Below are 16,654 nucleotides of genomic sequence, written 5' to 3'. Positions count from 1 at the left end.
TGATAGTGATCACTAAGGGTAGGAAAAGATACTTTCTCATCTTATATGGAGCACACCATAGCAAAAAAAGGTAAATTCTGTCTACAAATCATTACAGAACATACACTGAACAGAACAGGCAGTTGCTGCTTTTTGACAAGACAACTTTCATACCAATCCCAATGGAATTTTACCCTGATTAATTACTTGCCAGATTCACTCAGAGACAAGTTTAGGCAGCATGGAGTCAAAGGAGAGAATGAGGAATAAATTTTTGGCACAAATACAAGTACTTCTTAAAGGCAAAGTATCTTTTCTGTAATTATAACATTGAACTTAGATTTGGAACATTTTTTTTTAATTGGCTATTTGAACCTGTGATATTTAGAAAACCTACACGCTTCTATTTTCCCCAAGAAGTTATTCCTGTTTCCTTAGACTGTTTTACTTGAGTGTTCATGTGCAGTGACAAAACTCATTAAATGGAACTTGTGCTTGACAGCGTCTGAGTTTATTCTAGAATTACCTGCGCTCCTCTCAAAAACAGAAGCCAAAATAATTGAATAACTTTTCAGCATTATAACCACCAGTTTCACAAGGGATTGTGATGTGGTTGCCTTCAGACCACAGCGTAGCACATGCCCCTAGATTAACATTTAAATTAATAACTACGTATTTACAATAGTTGGAAAAACCAACACCAGTATTTCTCAAGAGCACAGACAGATGTAGTTAAAGGCAGGTTTGAGTCTACATACGCTCACAGCTACTGCCTAAATTCCCTGTGTCCTTCAGTGTGCTGTGATTTGTGTGGATTGTGACAGGGCATGGCTTACCAAAATTCCCAAGTACCAGCGGGGTACCTGTTGCAATAGGACACGAAATAAAGATGCTTGACCCAGTCAGGAGGCAGCAGAAATCCTTTATTTACAACTCATTCAGCCCTTTTATAACATGCTGTGCTAAAAGGCACGTTATTGGTCCATAGGACTGACACCTCTGCCATTGGCTCAGTAACAGAAATAGGAAATAACTCCTGTTGTTATGGGAAAGGAATATTGTTTACACAAGGTTGTTCTGGGAAAAAGAAAACTGTTGAAAAGTTTCCTTTGAGAAGAGCTAGAAATTCTCAAGCCCAGAAAATATCACGCCCACAGGGTACCAGGCTCCAAAAATTGATTTAGCAAATTCCAGTCCATTAGATCAGATTACAGTGGTTTTATCCTTACATGGTTAGGTAAATCAATATTTTCATTGTGAAATCAAGACCCAAAGTCTCCACACTGCAGGAGGCAATGGGGAGCCCATAACCAGCCTGGTTTAAAGAGCATACTCTTCTTCCCTCTGGACACCTGCACAAGTAAATTGGAGCAGAAGAAATAAGGAAGTGCACAGACATGGATTACCACACCACCTGCATTAACAGATAATGCTGAAGCATGTGTTAACTGTAACATCCAAGTATATTTTATTAAGTGTTATAAAATATATACAATCTCAAAACACAGCACGTTTTGCACACAGCTTGTAAGTCCTCCTGGGTATCACCACAGCATTCAGTAGATGACACACTTCCTTATGAAATCAGCAGACCAGAAAGCTAGGAAAACCCAAAACTACTCTATTTCAGATTACAATCTCTTTAACACCCTGCTGCTTAAGGCTATATTTGTACTACCTGAGTTGATTGTGTTAACTTCACAATTTTTTGCATCTCCAGGAATGGGGTAGGGGAAGGAGAAAGGAGGGATGGTGCAGTCGTTTCACAGCACGAAAGTAGTAAGAAAAACTTCAAGAGTGGCTTTGTAAACTTTGCATTAAAAATGTGAAAAAGAAAAAAATTTGGTACTTACAAAAGTGAATACAGCCTACTTAAAAATCTTGAATCTAAAGTGAGATCAAGTTTAAAAAAAAAACCCAGCACTTCATAATGCACTTCAGTTTCACCATAGTGGAAAGTCATGCAAAAACTGATGCCTGTGTCTTCATGTTTATACCACTGTTATGTCACCAATCTTGTGTGCGATGTCATACTACAAAAAGAAAGAATATCATTAAGCTAAATCAACAGGAGGCTAGATACTGTAACACACAGTCATTAAATACACTATTCAGATCATCACCCAACTCGTGGTCATTCAGATTAGGGGTTATACCTGACAGCAAAAAGATGCAGTGGTGCAGCAAATCAGGGGACTATAAATAACTGTAAGTTTAACTGGACAGGAAATTTTCAGTATCTCATGGATTTCCCAGTGCATACCTACTGCATTGCACCTTTAAAGTACCTGTCAAAATCCATTAAATGTCTCTTTCCTAAGTTTCATACCAGTAACTTGGCACTGTCAAAGAACCACACAGTTCTGTTGTTTACTGCCATGAACACTCAGTTTTCCCAAAGTGCCTTGCCCCAACCTGCACATTTGCTCATTTCACCATCCCTTTAGAAATCAGCTCTGGTTCCCTTGACTATAGTTATTGACTTTTCTGGGGATAATGTTCTGTACAAAGATAAATAAAAAATAATTCTTTGTTCCAGCTACAGTTCTCTATCCGCTCTGGACTTCTTTGAGGTCATAGTCTAAGACTGGTACTGTAAGAAAAATGATAACTCAGCTTTTTTTGCCACATCTCCATGCTACAAAATGCACTTTCTACATGCTGCCATTACCTAAATACTGCCCACAGTCAACAATATTAATTCTGCAAACATGATAATACACCAGAAAAAACTCTTCCTAACTAATAATCCATAAATGTATATGTGGATGTATTGTGTTTACTGGAAACATCTCATTTTCTTACAGAATTTCAGCTTATTATGGCCTTTGTATAATTACACCCATCCTCACAGGTTTTTTAAGACTTGCCTCAATGCCACAATAGTTTCTCCATAAGACCAGTAATTAAAATAACTGACTCAGGCTATTTATGCAACATCTCACTTTCTTCTTTGCACACTGTCACGCTGCAATTAGAATTACACATCAAATGGAATCTTCCAGTTGCAAGTGACAGTAAAAGGAACTGAGTGCCTTCCCAAAACTTGGCTTGGAACAGTGACTCAAAGCAACACCAAGTTCTGCCTGGCAGGAAATCATTACCTTTGACTTCTTTCTATTTCAAGCCATTACCTGGCATGAGAACCTGCTGTTCTCTGAACTTCATTCAGGCTATTGTTCACATAATTATTGTTCCAGGGAATATTAAGAGATACATTAATTGAGACTGAACACTGAAGCCAGAAGTATTCCTTTCTGTATTCCTGTCTTTGCACCATGTCTTTGTGCAATGCTGCTATTTCCACCTCTTGCATTTATAGTTCTCAAGTTAATAATTAGCAAGCACATGCCTTCTAAATAAAGTTTAGCTGCTCCACACACAGTTCATTCTATCCCAGTCTGCTGGAAGAGCCTGGGGAAACAGTGCTCTTACACTCCAAAACATTTCTAAATCCAGCTTTTCTCAGGGATACGCAAGCAGAGGTTCATGTAACCATGTCTCTCCACCAATCTCCTCTGCTCCATTTCATGAAGGAGTCAGGAGACCATTAGCATGTCCTGCTTATGGAGAAAATTCTGCCACATGGCACACAGAGTTGAGCTGGACAAGGGAATAGTTCTTGATACCCCAGTTGTTTGGAAAAGCAGGTGTTCTTTAAAATCTCATGCTTAAATGAGCTAGGAAGGCAAACACAATCTGTTTTCCCTTGCTGCACTGCCCTGATACTTTCAGTCTGGATTTTCTTTGCCTTTCCTTCTCATCCAAGCAAATCTCTAGCAATAAAAAAAAACATAATTAAGAAAAATGCAGTCTGGCAAGTGAACCTTAGCATGCAGCTAGAGGCTGTTCATGCAGCTGTGATAAAGAATAAATAATAATAATAAAAAAAATTAAACATCCACCCTCTGGTGTTGTAACTTATAAACAAGATGTGGTAAGTCCTTTGGATCGTGCAAGGAAAACTATGAGTTAATAAGAAACTACTGTCTGCCCAGGTACTTGCAATCATAACCCCATCAAGTTTAAGCTGGAAAACCAGGGGCCAGTTTGAAATACACTGTATGATATGTAGTTTAAAGTGCCTAATGCCTAAAGCAGAGGCAAGTAAAACTGGTTAGGAACAGAAAATATGATAGAAAGCGACAATAAAAAGAGTGACCCTCTACAAAAGCGTGATCAAAAGCAACATACCACATTCAGAAAAAAAAAAGAAAAATCTCCCTAAAACTGCTCCAGTAGTGAAATCCATACCACAGGCAGGAATAAAAAGGCAGCATGTGATAGAAAGAGGAAGGTCAGGCAGCAGTGTAAGTGGGAAGCTGTAGGCAAAGCATATAAAACACCAGACACCAGGTGATGCCAAGGAGCTTTCCATCTCTCTGGTTATATCTCAGCCTGTTGCACACAGGGTTAGACACCTCCAGTGTCAGTAACAGTGAGGGAATCTGGAGTCTGCATTTCCATTATCTCTGAGAACAACTTTCCAAACCACCTGCCATGAGCAGCAGGGAAAAGGTGGTGAGGGAGTACCAAGTGACCCAGTGGAGTGATGAGGACACTGCCCTCGCATTGGAAATGGGTTTTGGGGGATCCATAATGGGATCTGCTCAACTACTATTTTTCCCACAACCTGAAATACTCAAGGAGCACCAGAAGTACTGGAAGAGTGACTGCTGTCAGGAGGGAATTAAAAAACAGGGGACAGAGACAACCACAGATGGTTTCATCGAGAGAGCTATCTTTAAATACATCTGTTTCAAAATATCCTAAGATTATGAAAGAAATGGAGAAAAGTACTAGATGGGCATCTGGTGAAGACTGAAAAGACTCACCAAAGATAGCTTTAAAATAAATGACAGTATGATGGGAAATCCTAGTTCCAAAAGTCACAAAGAGTCAACAGAAGGCTCCATTCTAACAGCTAGGAGAGATGACGAACGAAGAGGAAATGTCAGTGCCAATAGAAAATTAAAAAAAAAACCACAAACCCACCACTCAGCTAAGTCATGAGAGAGCCGGGACATCAACCCTAATTTTCCACCTCGTTAATCAGAGTCCTCTGCCTTGGGATTCTTTTGTTATTGTTTTTATTGCTGGTGAGTGAGCCTCTGTCAGCCATGTCAGGCATTAGGATGTCCTCAGCCTCCTTGCACATTCAGCAGTTTTCCCTCCATATACAAACTATAAAGCCAGCAGCAAATGGACTAGCTCATATGGTTGGCACAGACAGGAGATGTTGACAGAATTAAATTCTCATGTACAACGTAACAACCCAATTTTCACTGTCAGCTGCAATCCCAGCTGGCTCAGGTAACACCAGGAGCAGGGAAATTATGCTAATTTCAAATAGGCAACAAAAGGGGCTGTTGAGCATAAAGGCTGTAAGCCTCCTTCCAGCTCTTTCATCTAGGAATAAAGGATTTTAGTGGGTTAGTTGAGATTCCTGCCTGCCCACCCGGTTCAGATGTGCAAAGATCATACTCAACATAATACACCTAAAACTCTTCAAGTAGCAACATAACCCTGATTTTAAAAACAATTGCTGTCTAGAACTTTGATGCCTTTCAAGTATGCAAATCTAGCAAGATCACTGCTGTAGGTTATCTGCAAAAGAATCACAATTTTCATTGTCTTGCTGCTAAATGAAAACCAACAGACATGCTGATGACAGAGTTGAGGATTTTTTTTTTCCCCTAAAGGAGCTGCAAACGAAGAACCATCATTGGTGACAACTTCAGTCTGAAAAATACTGACATTTTAATGAGAAGCTCTAAGGTCGGCTTCATACTAGGCAACTGGGAAATAGTTACACCTATTTTTTAGTAAATAAAAGGGATGTAGAAGTATGCAATTCAATCCTACCAACAGTGCGTGTACAGATGATATAAACACAGTGTTTCCCATCACAACTGTTAAAACCTATCAAAAATTACATTCATAACTCAGCTCTACATTTCTAGAGCTTTTTGTTAGAACTTAGTTTAAAAAAAAATAAGGTTTAACTGATGCAGATTTCTCACCTCAATTATTTTCCTGACTAAACAATAAGAAAATAACCACCTGGCACCTTAAAGGGTTCCTCAGCTTTCTGTTGGAAAACACTCTTAGAAAGTCACTGCAGAGCACCAAACAGCCAGTCACATTTAGGGACAGATGGGGACAGAGGCTGCCAAAGCATCAGCTGTGGGAGACACTCATAATTCACAAACACAATTGATTTGTTACTGTTTCCATACAAAACACTCATATTTAGCCCTTTCTTTTTTTTCCAAATGGGCTGGAGACGGGATGGGAATCACAGCAATTTTTTTTTTTCTCCGAGGTTTTGTGCTTTAAACACAGTGAACTTTCCCATCTTAAATAGGAATACAAGATCATTAAATTAAATAGGTTACCTAAAGAGGTCACCCAAACCACAACTCAAGTCTGAAGCAGAAGATATTGCAATGTCTGAGCAACTTCTTGAATTACAGAGTACAAGGACGAAACCAGGGCAAGACCAAACAGCTCATTTCAAGCTGTGTCCTTTTACTAAGTCTGAATTATTCTCATGTACCAACAAGAAAGAGGGAAGACTATGTGAAAATAAACTAATTGCAAGCTTTATTTTGTATTTTACAGATGAGATGAACGGTTTCTGGTCTTGACAATTACAAGATTGGAAGTGACATGGAAGGGCATTTTATTTATGGAGAAGAAGTGCAGTGCTAGCAGCCACAACATAAGCTTTTTGACATGTTTCATGAACCACCAGCTGTGGCCCAGAAGTGGCATTTTCTTTGGCAGTCAAAACAATTCAGTAGTTTCATGTATTCCCACCAGTTGCCTTTATTCCTAGTCTAAGGTATCGGCTTCCCTCCCACCCGAGCTATTGTACCGGGAAACAGAAATCCTAAATTAACTTTATCTTGCTCTCCTACAGCTAAGTAAGACATAGGATAAGTGTTTTGACTTCAGCAAATAGCTTCTTGGAAACACCACCCACTCAGCTGCCTGAGGAGTCATCTGTGAGTGGCTGGGACTGCAATCAGAGCCCTTAAACATCGGGAACAAATGTTCTGCTGCACACTTTAACTTCCTTAAAATCTGACTAATCCCAACTGTGCTTTCACGGGTAAAATATTACCAAGTGACACAAAATAGGGGGATTCAGATCCCTGGGTGGGATAATAGTTTCAATTACAAATCACTGACTAGGACAAGTCACAAGTGGTAAAGAGGTGTTACTGCACTTGCCCAGCAATAACTGGCCACAAGAAACAAAAGCTCAAGTTGCTTTCCTACTCACACAGAACCTGACATAATTGGAAGCTATTTAGTCATGGCACTAAATTACTTTTATAGCTCTTTAACATCTGATTCAATCCTCCTTCATGGCAAATTCTAACCCAAATGACCACCACATCCCTGGAGATGTTTGTGCCCAGAGCACCAAAAAGCTGAGCTGTCACCATCTGCCCTGTTTGGAGTGTTCAGGAGAATCCACTTTCTTCTGCTTCTTAATACATTCCTGTTAGTAATAATATAACCAGAGTTATATCAACTGCAGAAATTATGGATAGTAGGCAGAGCACAAGGCTTTGCAATTCAAGCAGTGAATGTTTTGCAGACTCTGAAGACCTCTAAGCCAGATGTTGCTACCAGCCAGACTAGGGAAAGGCTCCAAGAAGCTGGAAAGTTCATGCACGTTTCCAGAATTCCCATCCCCGGTACAAAGCTCCACAGGAACTGATCAGACTCACTGCTTTCTTCTCCCTGTTTTGCAATTAGGAAAAATTCTCTGGGAAAGAGAGTAGAATACCCTTCAGGTAGAGCACTCAGCTTCTGCCCTGCCTGCAGCTCCACAGCATCCAGCCCTGGAAGTGGGACAACTGTCAAGGCATCGCGCAGCTCCCTGCGCTTCCCAGCGGACACGCTGCCTCCAGAGATTTTTTCCCCCAAGAAAAAATTAGATTAACATCTGAAAGCACATAATTTTATCTTTGGTAATGTCTCTTCTAATATTGCCACATTTTAAAATTGTTACATAATCAAGTTGTGTAACCAACAAGCTCAACTTCCTTACAAAGCTGCTGCCCTCCCTCCCTCGATCCATCCATCAACCCTGGCACCACGCAGGGCTCCTGTATGAATTGTGCTGCTTTGTTTCCCAAATAACTCACTACCAACTGTCCTTCGTTGTTTCTCCAGGCAGCATGGACCAAAAGAAACTTCACTAAAAAACAGGACCCAAATAGCAGCTGCTACCACTAAATACTGCTGACTTTGCATATCCAAAGCAACCTGACCTTCAACAGCTGGAAGCTGAAGTCTTCAAAATACCAACTTACAGGAGTGACACTGCCTTTGATTTCCAATGATATAAAAATCAAAAGAGACTTAAAGGCTCCTTATTTCCAGAAACTTGACTTTGAATGGAAATCAGACACAGGGACAACACAATCCTCCAGGCCAGTTTTCTGCCAGAGTGGTTATTTTATAAAATTAAAGGTTCATAATCCTCTCTTGGTAGTTGTCCCTGCAACATTCTGCAAAATGCCTAAAGCAAATTAAGAGCAGCAACAGAATCATTGTAACTCAAGTACATACATTATTTTTGTATTAAGATGCAAGTCTTCATGTTTTGAGACATCACCTACAGTCATACACAAGCTAAAAGTAGTTTTAGAATAAAATCAGATTTGGAAAGGTAGGCAACATTCCATGCTTTGTTTCATCCTGTTCTTGTTTCTGCTACTTAATCAGCTATTTTCTTGACAAAGAAAATTCTACTTTATGAATTTTGCAGATGGGAAACAAGGATCAGTTGCTGTTATTATCTGCTTTTTAAAAGAGCCTAGCAATTAATTGCCTATCAGTATAATGACAGAGCTTTAAAAGAACTCAAGCTGCTCCATCAGGGAAACAAATGAGATAGTAAGCTCAAAAGATACAGCCAAGATATTCAGTGAAACAAACAGTCAGACTTTTTATGACACTTTATCCAAGGCACTGTCTAATACTCGTGTAAAGGACCACAGAGGTTCTGTAAAGCTGCCTGGTGCTGAGCTTCCTTCTGTTCTGTCAGGACACTCAGGAAAGTTCCAGCTTTTTTACTGGAATTTCACAGACAAGCTGAAAGTAGTACTCAGCTTCTGGTTCACGGTCACCTATCCTCCAAATAAAAGACCTGAGGAACAGCTGAGGCATGCAAGAGCCACCTGGGATAAAACTGCCACCCTAAGTTAAACACTTCTGTCCTTTCCCAAGTCTTGACATGGATGTTAAAAAGAGCGTAAGGAAGGTTTCTTAGAAGTCTATAAATAGAGACAAATCTGAACTTCCATTTTTTTTATTAGGTTTCCTTTTTTATTTAAGCAGGAGTCTTAATTTGAAATTAAAAAAAAAAGGGGGAAAAAATCCCAGAAGTTTATCCACCAGTACTCCATTTAACTTCACACTTGCGCACACATGTATTAGGTTTTTAAATAGACAAAGAAGTGACAAACATCTGGCCTGGCCCAGAACACATTAATATATGAAGATAGGCATGCATTATAACATATGAACATGCATACAATTATGAGCAAAAGTAAGCTAATCATGCCTGCAATGATATGAACTGAATACATGCCAGTAGTGCAAAGAGAGCCCATGCCAGAGTTTGGATCTCCACCTGAGATGACACTGGAGAAATCACATCAAATCTCAGATAAAATTACAAGGCCCAAGTGGTGCAGAGTATCGTGAATCAGCTTCATCAAAATTGAAAGAAAGGCAAATTAACAATAAAAACCTGGAGCATTTTATCAATATACTTTGAGTGCTGTCAACCTGCTTGTTTGAACTTTAAAAGAAAAAGATTAATTAGTTTCAGGAATTTTTAGTTCTACCTAAAATAAAGAGGGGTGAAATCTAAAGTTCCTTTCCAGCTTTATGTTTCAGAACTACATCTAGAATTAAAAAATCCTACCTTAAAGTGCATCTTTTTAGATATCTAAAGCTTTACTTGCCTTGAAGGGGGGAAAAAAAGCAATAAATAAAATTATTCATGCCAGCATGGTATACACAGCCATATTTATTAGTTCACTTCCAATTACATAAAGAAAAAGCTGAAGCCATATACAAGTGCTGCTTTAAAATAAAGACAGACTACTGTTTTCTCCAACAGTTTTATTTCAAAAAGTACACAAGTCTGTCATGGAACTACAGCATTTTAAAATTCTGGATTTTGTTTTTTTTTTTTTTTTTTACAAATTCACTCACAATACCTGTATTTTAAAATACCATTCCCCCAAAAGTGTGAATATAAAACCTCATACTGAAATTCATATCAATGTTCAAAGTCCATGCTTTGTGCATGAGAAGTGTAACATAGCATCACATTTTGGATCCCAGGAAGTTGTTTATTGCTCTGATTTCAGCTGAGCTATATCTCAGTGCTAGGGGACTATTCAATAAAGGGCCCCAAAAAGCACCTATCAAGTGTATAAAACAAGGTTTAAGTGACACATATAGCGTAATATCTTTAGACTGGAACAAAGACCTAGAGTGATCCAGAATATATACACTGCTCAGAACAAAACTAAAAGCTTGTCATGGAAACCAGTAATATACAATATTCAGCATTACAGAAAAACTTGCAATTCAGAAGTCTTACTTGCACTATTAAACAGGAAGCATACATCTAATATGAATGAGACTATCAAGAGCTGAGAAAGACGTATGCGTTGTACATTTCTTTCAAAAGTCATGTTTCACCCCTCCAACAAGGCATTTCTGTGCACCACACAGTTTTGGAAGAAGTATTTGTTTTTAGGGAAGGAAGTTTCACACAAGTATCTTTAAATACCCACTGCAGAAAGCTGATGGAAACTCTTGTAATATATGGACAAGTGTAACGTAACCTCTACAGTATTACAAGTCTAACACTTTATTCACACCACGCTAAAATTGAGGGGTTTCTTTCTATATATAGTAGTCCTCAACAGGCAATTTTACAGTCATGACATTAACTAGAGGTTTCTTGAGCTCACTTAGATTATTTACACAATGGTACCACCCTCCCTCCCTCCCCCCCACTCTTTTTTAAAAAACAAAACAAAATGAGACATTAAAAATGCCACCTCCTAACTGGTGTATCAGCTGCCATTACTTCCTAAAAGCATTCTGTCAGCAGAGCTCTCTGTCACATTGGACACCTCACATGTTTAACCAGTTCATCTCCCACACAGCTAGAAATTAGTGTTAAAATATAGTAGCTGCTTTTGAGAATCATAATCCAGTGTAAGTGAATCATCTAGTGACAAAAGAAATAATTTATAGTAGCAGTATTCTGTTTTCATAGTAGTGTTGCATCCACCCAAAAAGGCATGATGATAGCAACTTGAGGCAGAGTTTACCCCAAGTCAGAGGTTCTATATTTCAGATAAGGACTGTGTCAGATTCCATTTCTTTCATTTTTCCATGCAATTACATAAATAGAAAGACACTGTCAAGGCTGCTAAGCCTAACAGCCAGGCTCTGAGGGCACGTCAGGCTGTCCTTCTGCCCATTTATTATTTTGCACAAGCTGACAGAGCATCAAGCATGTGTAAACTCTGCTCCATGTGCTTTACTGAGACAGGTTTCTGAGTCTGTGTCCTAGGGCTTACCTGACTCTAAGTTACAGGGTCTCAGGCCAAACCAAAACCAAACCAAACCAAACAAAAGATTAATTTATAAAAAAACCTGAAACCACCAAAAAACACACAGAACCAAATTTAGTAGGTTTGCTGCCTGGTTCCTTAGGTTTATAGCTCTCTCTCAGTCTGTGATTCTGTTTAGTCTTGCACTCAACTTGTATTTGTAGTAACTATACCCTTTTCATTAAGAAAGGCCTTAGTTTCAAGGTAAACAATCAGTGTATGATTAACATCTTGGAAGTCTCTTCTAACACAATAATTGGATGCAAAAAGATGTCTCCTCATCTATAGTTCTTCAGAAGCTATGTTTGGCACATTTACTAAGCCTATTATTTTCCACATAAATAAGAGTCAATCGTCCCTCTCATTGGTACAACAACTGAAGAGCTTTCAGGAACACAAACACTCAAATCATAATTAGCAATTGAGGAGTTAAGTGACATTTTGAAATACAGAACAATACAGAGAGAGAGACATTGAAGTTCACATCCAAAAACAGGCATGAAGAGGTATAAATAGTACATAAGAATCAAGAAATCAGATCACAGTGTCATGTTTTAAGAACTGTACCATCTAAGCACCTGTTCATACAGTATGTTTAGGCACCAGAAATTTCATAAAAACTGAAGTTACAATCAGGCAAAGTTTATTGACAAGGCACACATGAAAGATAAAAAATCTGATCTCTAACAGTATCAGTTTACAATCTAAAAAAGTCCCAAATGTGTAAAACTAATTCTATATTATTTAATAGCCATTCAAGTTTCTAAATTCAGTATGAAGGGTATGTTAAAACCATGAAATTTTGGGGGTTATAAGGAGCTTAAAGATGACCTTGTACCAACCACTGCCACGGGCAGGGGAATTTCTTTACATTAATAGTGCCAGCCAAAAATTGTGCACCTATTTACAGATAGGACAAGCATTTAGTAGTAAGCCAAAGAATTCATCACAGATCTATAGGCAGCTACAGATAAGCAGATACCAAACCTAGAAGTCTGGGGTAATGCTGTTCTCTCTCAGTGTTGCTACACACAAATAATCCCAAACATCTTTCAACAGGCTATTCAGATATTTCCTTCATCAACATCAATGCACATACTGTAATGCATTTACAGTTTTCCAAAATACCTTGCAGTTCAACACCTCTAGCTAGAGTAAGCTAAAAGAGCTCTCCCCACCCTGCTCCCCAGCACAAGATAAAGAAGGGAGAAAACAGGAAGGAAAAAAGAATTCAGATTCAAACTGAATTGTACTGAGTTTTAAATGGAGCTTTTGCAGGTACATAACAGCCATCAGAAGCTACCAGAAGTCCTTAAATACAAGTGAAAGTAAGACAAGGAATTGTTGTGTTTCTCCTGTATTGCTTTAAGTTTGCAAAAATCGGGAAGAAGCATTTTCAATCTTACAACATGAGATTTGTTTTAACAATGCTAGGTAATTATTTCCTCTCAGCTATATGAAACCCTTGCTCTCTACAGTCTGAACATTGGTTCAGAATATTTAGGACAAATTTCTCGCTTCTTGAAGAGGCAAGAAAAAAGGAGCTTTGAATTCCTTGAAAATCATAAGGCCAGACATTAGCATCTTGAACAAGGACTGACTGCTGCTTAGGTGCATATGAGAAAAGTTGTTTCCACAGTGGTTAGAGCAAGAGGACAGCCATCAAATATCAGTTACTTAACAGGCTTGATCAAGTCCCCATGGAGCTTCTAGGAAATAGCTTTGGAAAGAAAGCTAAGAGCACTGCCTTAATATCTAACCAGGTATTGGAAAATGCAAGGTAAAATTAACTTAAAAGATACATTTATAAATGCATAAAGATACATTAATTCATTCTTACTGTGACAGTAACAGTTGGTCCTAGGTTTTAGAGCTTAGATACCTCTACCAACAACCTGATAGGACCTTTTGCATCAGATAACATAAGTATTAAAGTAATCTGACAGGACCAGAACCAGTTACTGTAAAATTGTGCTTCAAAGAACTTGCAAGGTTTCCTGTCACACTTCCACTCACTGCCATTTTAAATTCAGAACAGATTAATTAAATTAATTGAACCAATCAAATAACTGTCTGCCCCTGCAATAAGAGCTCAAGTACTCCAAACAAACATCACCAGGTTAAATAACCACATAAATACTCAACTTGAACAGAATTCAAACTAATCCCTGGTATTTCAGCCCCCTGCAACTATACCAGACAATGGCCAAGTTAAAATATTTCTGTTATTCCACAACAGAATAAAGTCTCAGGAACTCTGAGAAACTTCATGGTCTACACATGAAATGCTTTTGTTACCTCTCACCTGTGTCTCACTGTTACACATTCAGAACTGTACATTAGCTGACAGTGTCAGAGCCTCCTCAGCAACCTACCAGAGGTCTAAATACCTTCAGTGTCTGATATTTATTTGTGAACTTTGATGCTTTTAGCAAATAGTTCAACCGTCATATGCAAATAAGTTTAAAATTAAATATAAGAATTGGTGGCTTTTCAAACTAACTTGTACATTTTCTTCAAGGAAAATTTCATGCCAGTGTTTAAATGAGGGATGGAACACAGTAGTTTTCTCTAATACTTACAATGAACACTTTAAAAAACAGCTTTTAAATTAATAGTATTTTATACTATCGACCCATCTTTGCTTTGTGCTGGAATCATCACAGGAACAGCTCCCATTCTACTCAAATTAGGTGCAGCTACCTTTGAAGGTGCAAAGGCTGGATTTTGAGCAGGAGTACGTTCAAAGTCTTCACTTGGGACTTGGCTGTATGGAGTTTTGGTATATGCTTCCATGTTGGAGGGCGACATGGAGCCCAGGGAAGAACGATTGCTGCCGATGTAGCTGCGAGCTGTAGAACTGCGACTCTTGGGAGGTGGAACATCTTCCCTGAAATGAACAAAACCAAAAAAAAAAGTCAGTTGCAGTATGAGACTTCAGTCACTGTTACTTTAAAACAAATATTCAGTTTGGTTTTTTTCTATTCTAATGCGGCCGTCAAAAATATCCTCATATCTCCCTTTAAAGTAACAAAACCTTCTCAAAATCCCTCAATATTCACAGCCCCTAAAATGTTTGCTGAAATTGGACAAACCACAAAAAGTTCTCTGACAAGCCATTAGTGTGTTATAATAAGCTTTCCAGATTAAGACAGAAATCTCAACTGTTAAGTAACTTATTTGCAGAAATACACATTTAAAAGTTAATTTCCCAGTAATACTGCTCAGAAACCAGGGACACGTTGTTACCTGATATCATGATGTACTTCCTTCTCGTATTTCTTCTCTCTGTGCTTCTTACAGAAACAGAAGATGATAGAACACAAGATAGAGAGACCCAGCAGAGTTCCAATAATAGCTCCAATAATGATAGCAGCTGTATTTACGGCTAGAATAGACAAATAACAATACTGCTTGTTAAACATCAAAGTTATAAGACCTTTCTTTTAACATTAAACCCAGTATGTTTCACATGAGGCAGGTCAATAATACATCACTGAATCAGAGGGGGAGTGCTCAATCACATGCATTTCAAAAAGTAAGACCTGAAGTGGCACCCACAAGTTCCATAACAGCCTTGGGGGGTTTTAACCTTTTAGGAGCTGAGAGAAAAGACTGTTCAGTGTTAACACAAGAGCACTGTGTGACTGTTACACAGCAAACACTTACGAGGGGTGACATTCAGCTCAACAGAACATTCATCCGTGCCAACTCTGTTTGAGGCCACACAGTTGTATCTACCAGAATACTCTTGAGAGGCGTTTTTCAGAAGAAGTTCTCCTGTGTTTTTATCTACAAACAATAGAAGGTAGAGGTTGACCATTCCATATTTAACATCACAGAATTATTGAAGCAGCATACACTTGAAATCTTAACTCAAAAATACTATTTGAAAAACATCCAGATTAAACCAGTTCCATCATGCTGTAAAATGCTATTGTTTGTAAAAGTCTTACCCAATTATAAATGTATTCCACAGCATTTGACTTGCTCTGATGAACAAGTTAGGTACTGTCTAGATTCTTCAGAACACACCGTGCCCCCAAAACTACATTCACAGCCCCCAAACTAACATGGCTTCAGTGAGTTACAAGTCACTTTTACACAATTTCCCACTCATTCTTGTCCAGCACTGATATTGCCAATTGCTCTTTTTGTTACCATGAGCCAAATTTGGGATGTGGAGAAAGGAGGAATATAACAAAAGTAGCCTAAACTCTTGGGTGGGACAGAGAAGGGCATTAATGATCAACTGATTCACTGTCAAAACAAGAAATAAGAGACATCAAATAGGAGACTAGGAGTCAAGTTCAAAATTAAGAACAGTATTACGTTCTTCCTTTTACTGATTTTTAGGGATTTGTATCTTAAGATACTACATACTTTAATAGAGTGGAGAAGCTTACAAAAAATTGAGATTTTTTTTTGCCTGTTTTAAATCAAATTGAAGGCACATCTGAATTCCCTATTGTCCCCTTAAGCACAAAAGCAAAGCCATCAGCAAGCAGACGAACTGGCAACCTTTGGGAACAGGTGAACATCATACTGCAGCCTAATGGTAATAATCTCAACTTGAAGCTTGAAACATTTCCAAGCATGAATTAAAAACCATAATCAACTCCAGCTTGTTTCAAAGTCAGTTTTGTTAGATGGCAGAAGTGACATTTTAATCTTGACTCCTCTACAGTACTACTAACCCCCAGATGCTTACAAGTCAGGCTAAGCCAAAAATACTATTGCAATCTTTTCAAGTGTTTCAGAGTAATAAATGAAGTGTGACAGTACTCAGCACGGAAGTGGCAGGAAGATGCTGTGTGCCAGAGACTCTCCTCCAGTCGTAAGACAAGAGTGGGGATCCCTCCTGGGACACACATTTCAAGGTAACGTCCTTTCCGATCTCCTGTGATCCTTCAATGGAACACTTAGTCCGTGCTGGCTTTACTGATAAACAAAACATCACTGAGTTAATAACAGCCACAACCAAAACGTTTGCTAGTTGTATTGTA

General features: G+C 38.6%; 1 protein-coding gene across 2 annotated transcripts in view; it reads right to left on the bottom strand.

Moving 5' to 3' along the window:
* Nucleotides 1–881: 881 nt before the first annotated feature.
* The window catches only part of CXADR (CXADR Ig-like cell adhesion molecule), a 32,755-nt gene continuing 16,982 nt past the window's right edge, over nucleotides 882–16,654 (bottom strand). The window contains exons 4-8 of one of the 2 annotated variants that reach the window (XM_066340721.1): nucleotides 16,434–16,589; nucleotides 15,318–15,440; nucleotides 14,898–15,036; nucleotides 14,352–14,538; nucleotides 882–2,012 (exon numbers count right to left, since the gene is read on the bottom strand). In XM_066340721.1, coding sequence (XP_066196818.1) covers nucleotides 1,971–2,012; nucleotides 14,352–14,538; nucleotides 14,898–15,036; nucleotides 15,318–15,440; nucleotides 16,434–16,589 — 647 coding nt within the window. In that variant the 3' untranslated portion in view covers nucleotides 882–1,970. Of the gene's footprint in view, nucleotides 2,013–11,060; nucleotides 14,539–14,897; nucleotides 15,037–15,317; nucleotides 15,441–16,433; nucleotides 16,590–16,654 lie in introns of those variants that run through there. The other variant, XM_066340720.1, reaches the window with a different exon arrangement.

This window comes from Sylvia atricapilla, chromosome 2 (assembly GCF_009819655.1).
Source record: "Sylvia atricapilla isolate bSylAtr1 chromosome 2, bSylAtr1.pri, whole genome shotgun sequence".
Lineage (NCBI taxonomy): Eukaryota > Metazoa > Chordata > Aves > Passeriformes > Sylviidae > Sylvia > Sylvia atricapilla.
The sequence above is the reverse complement of the archived record's forward strand: the minus strand, read 5'-3'. Positions and strand labels throughout refer to the sequence as shown.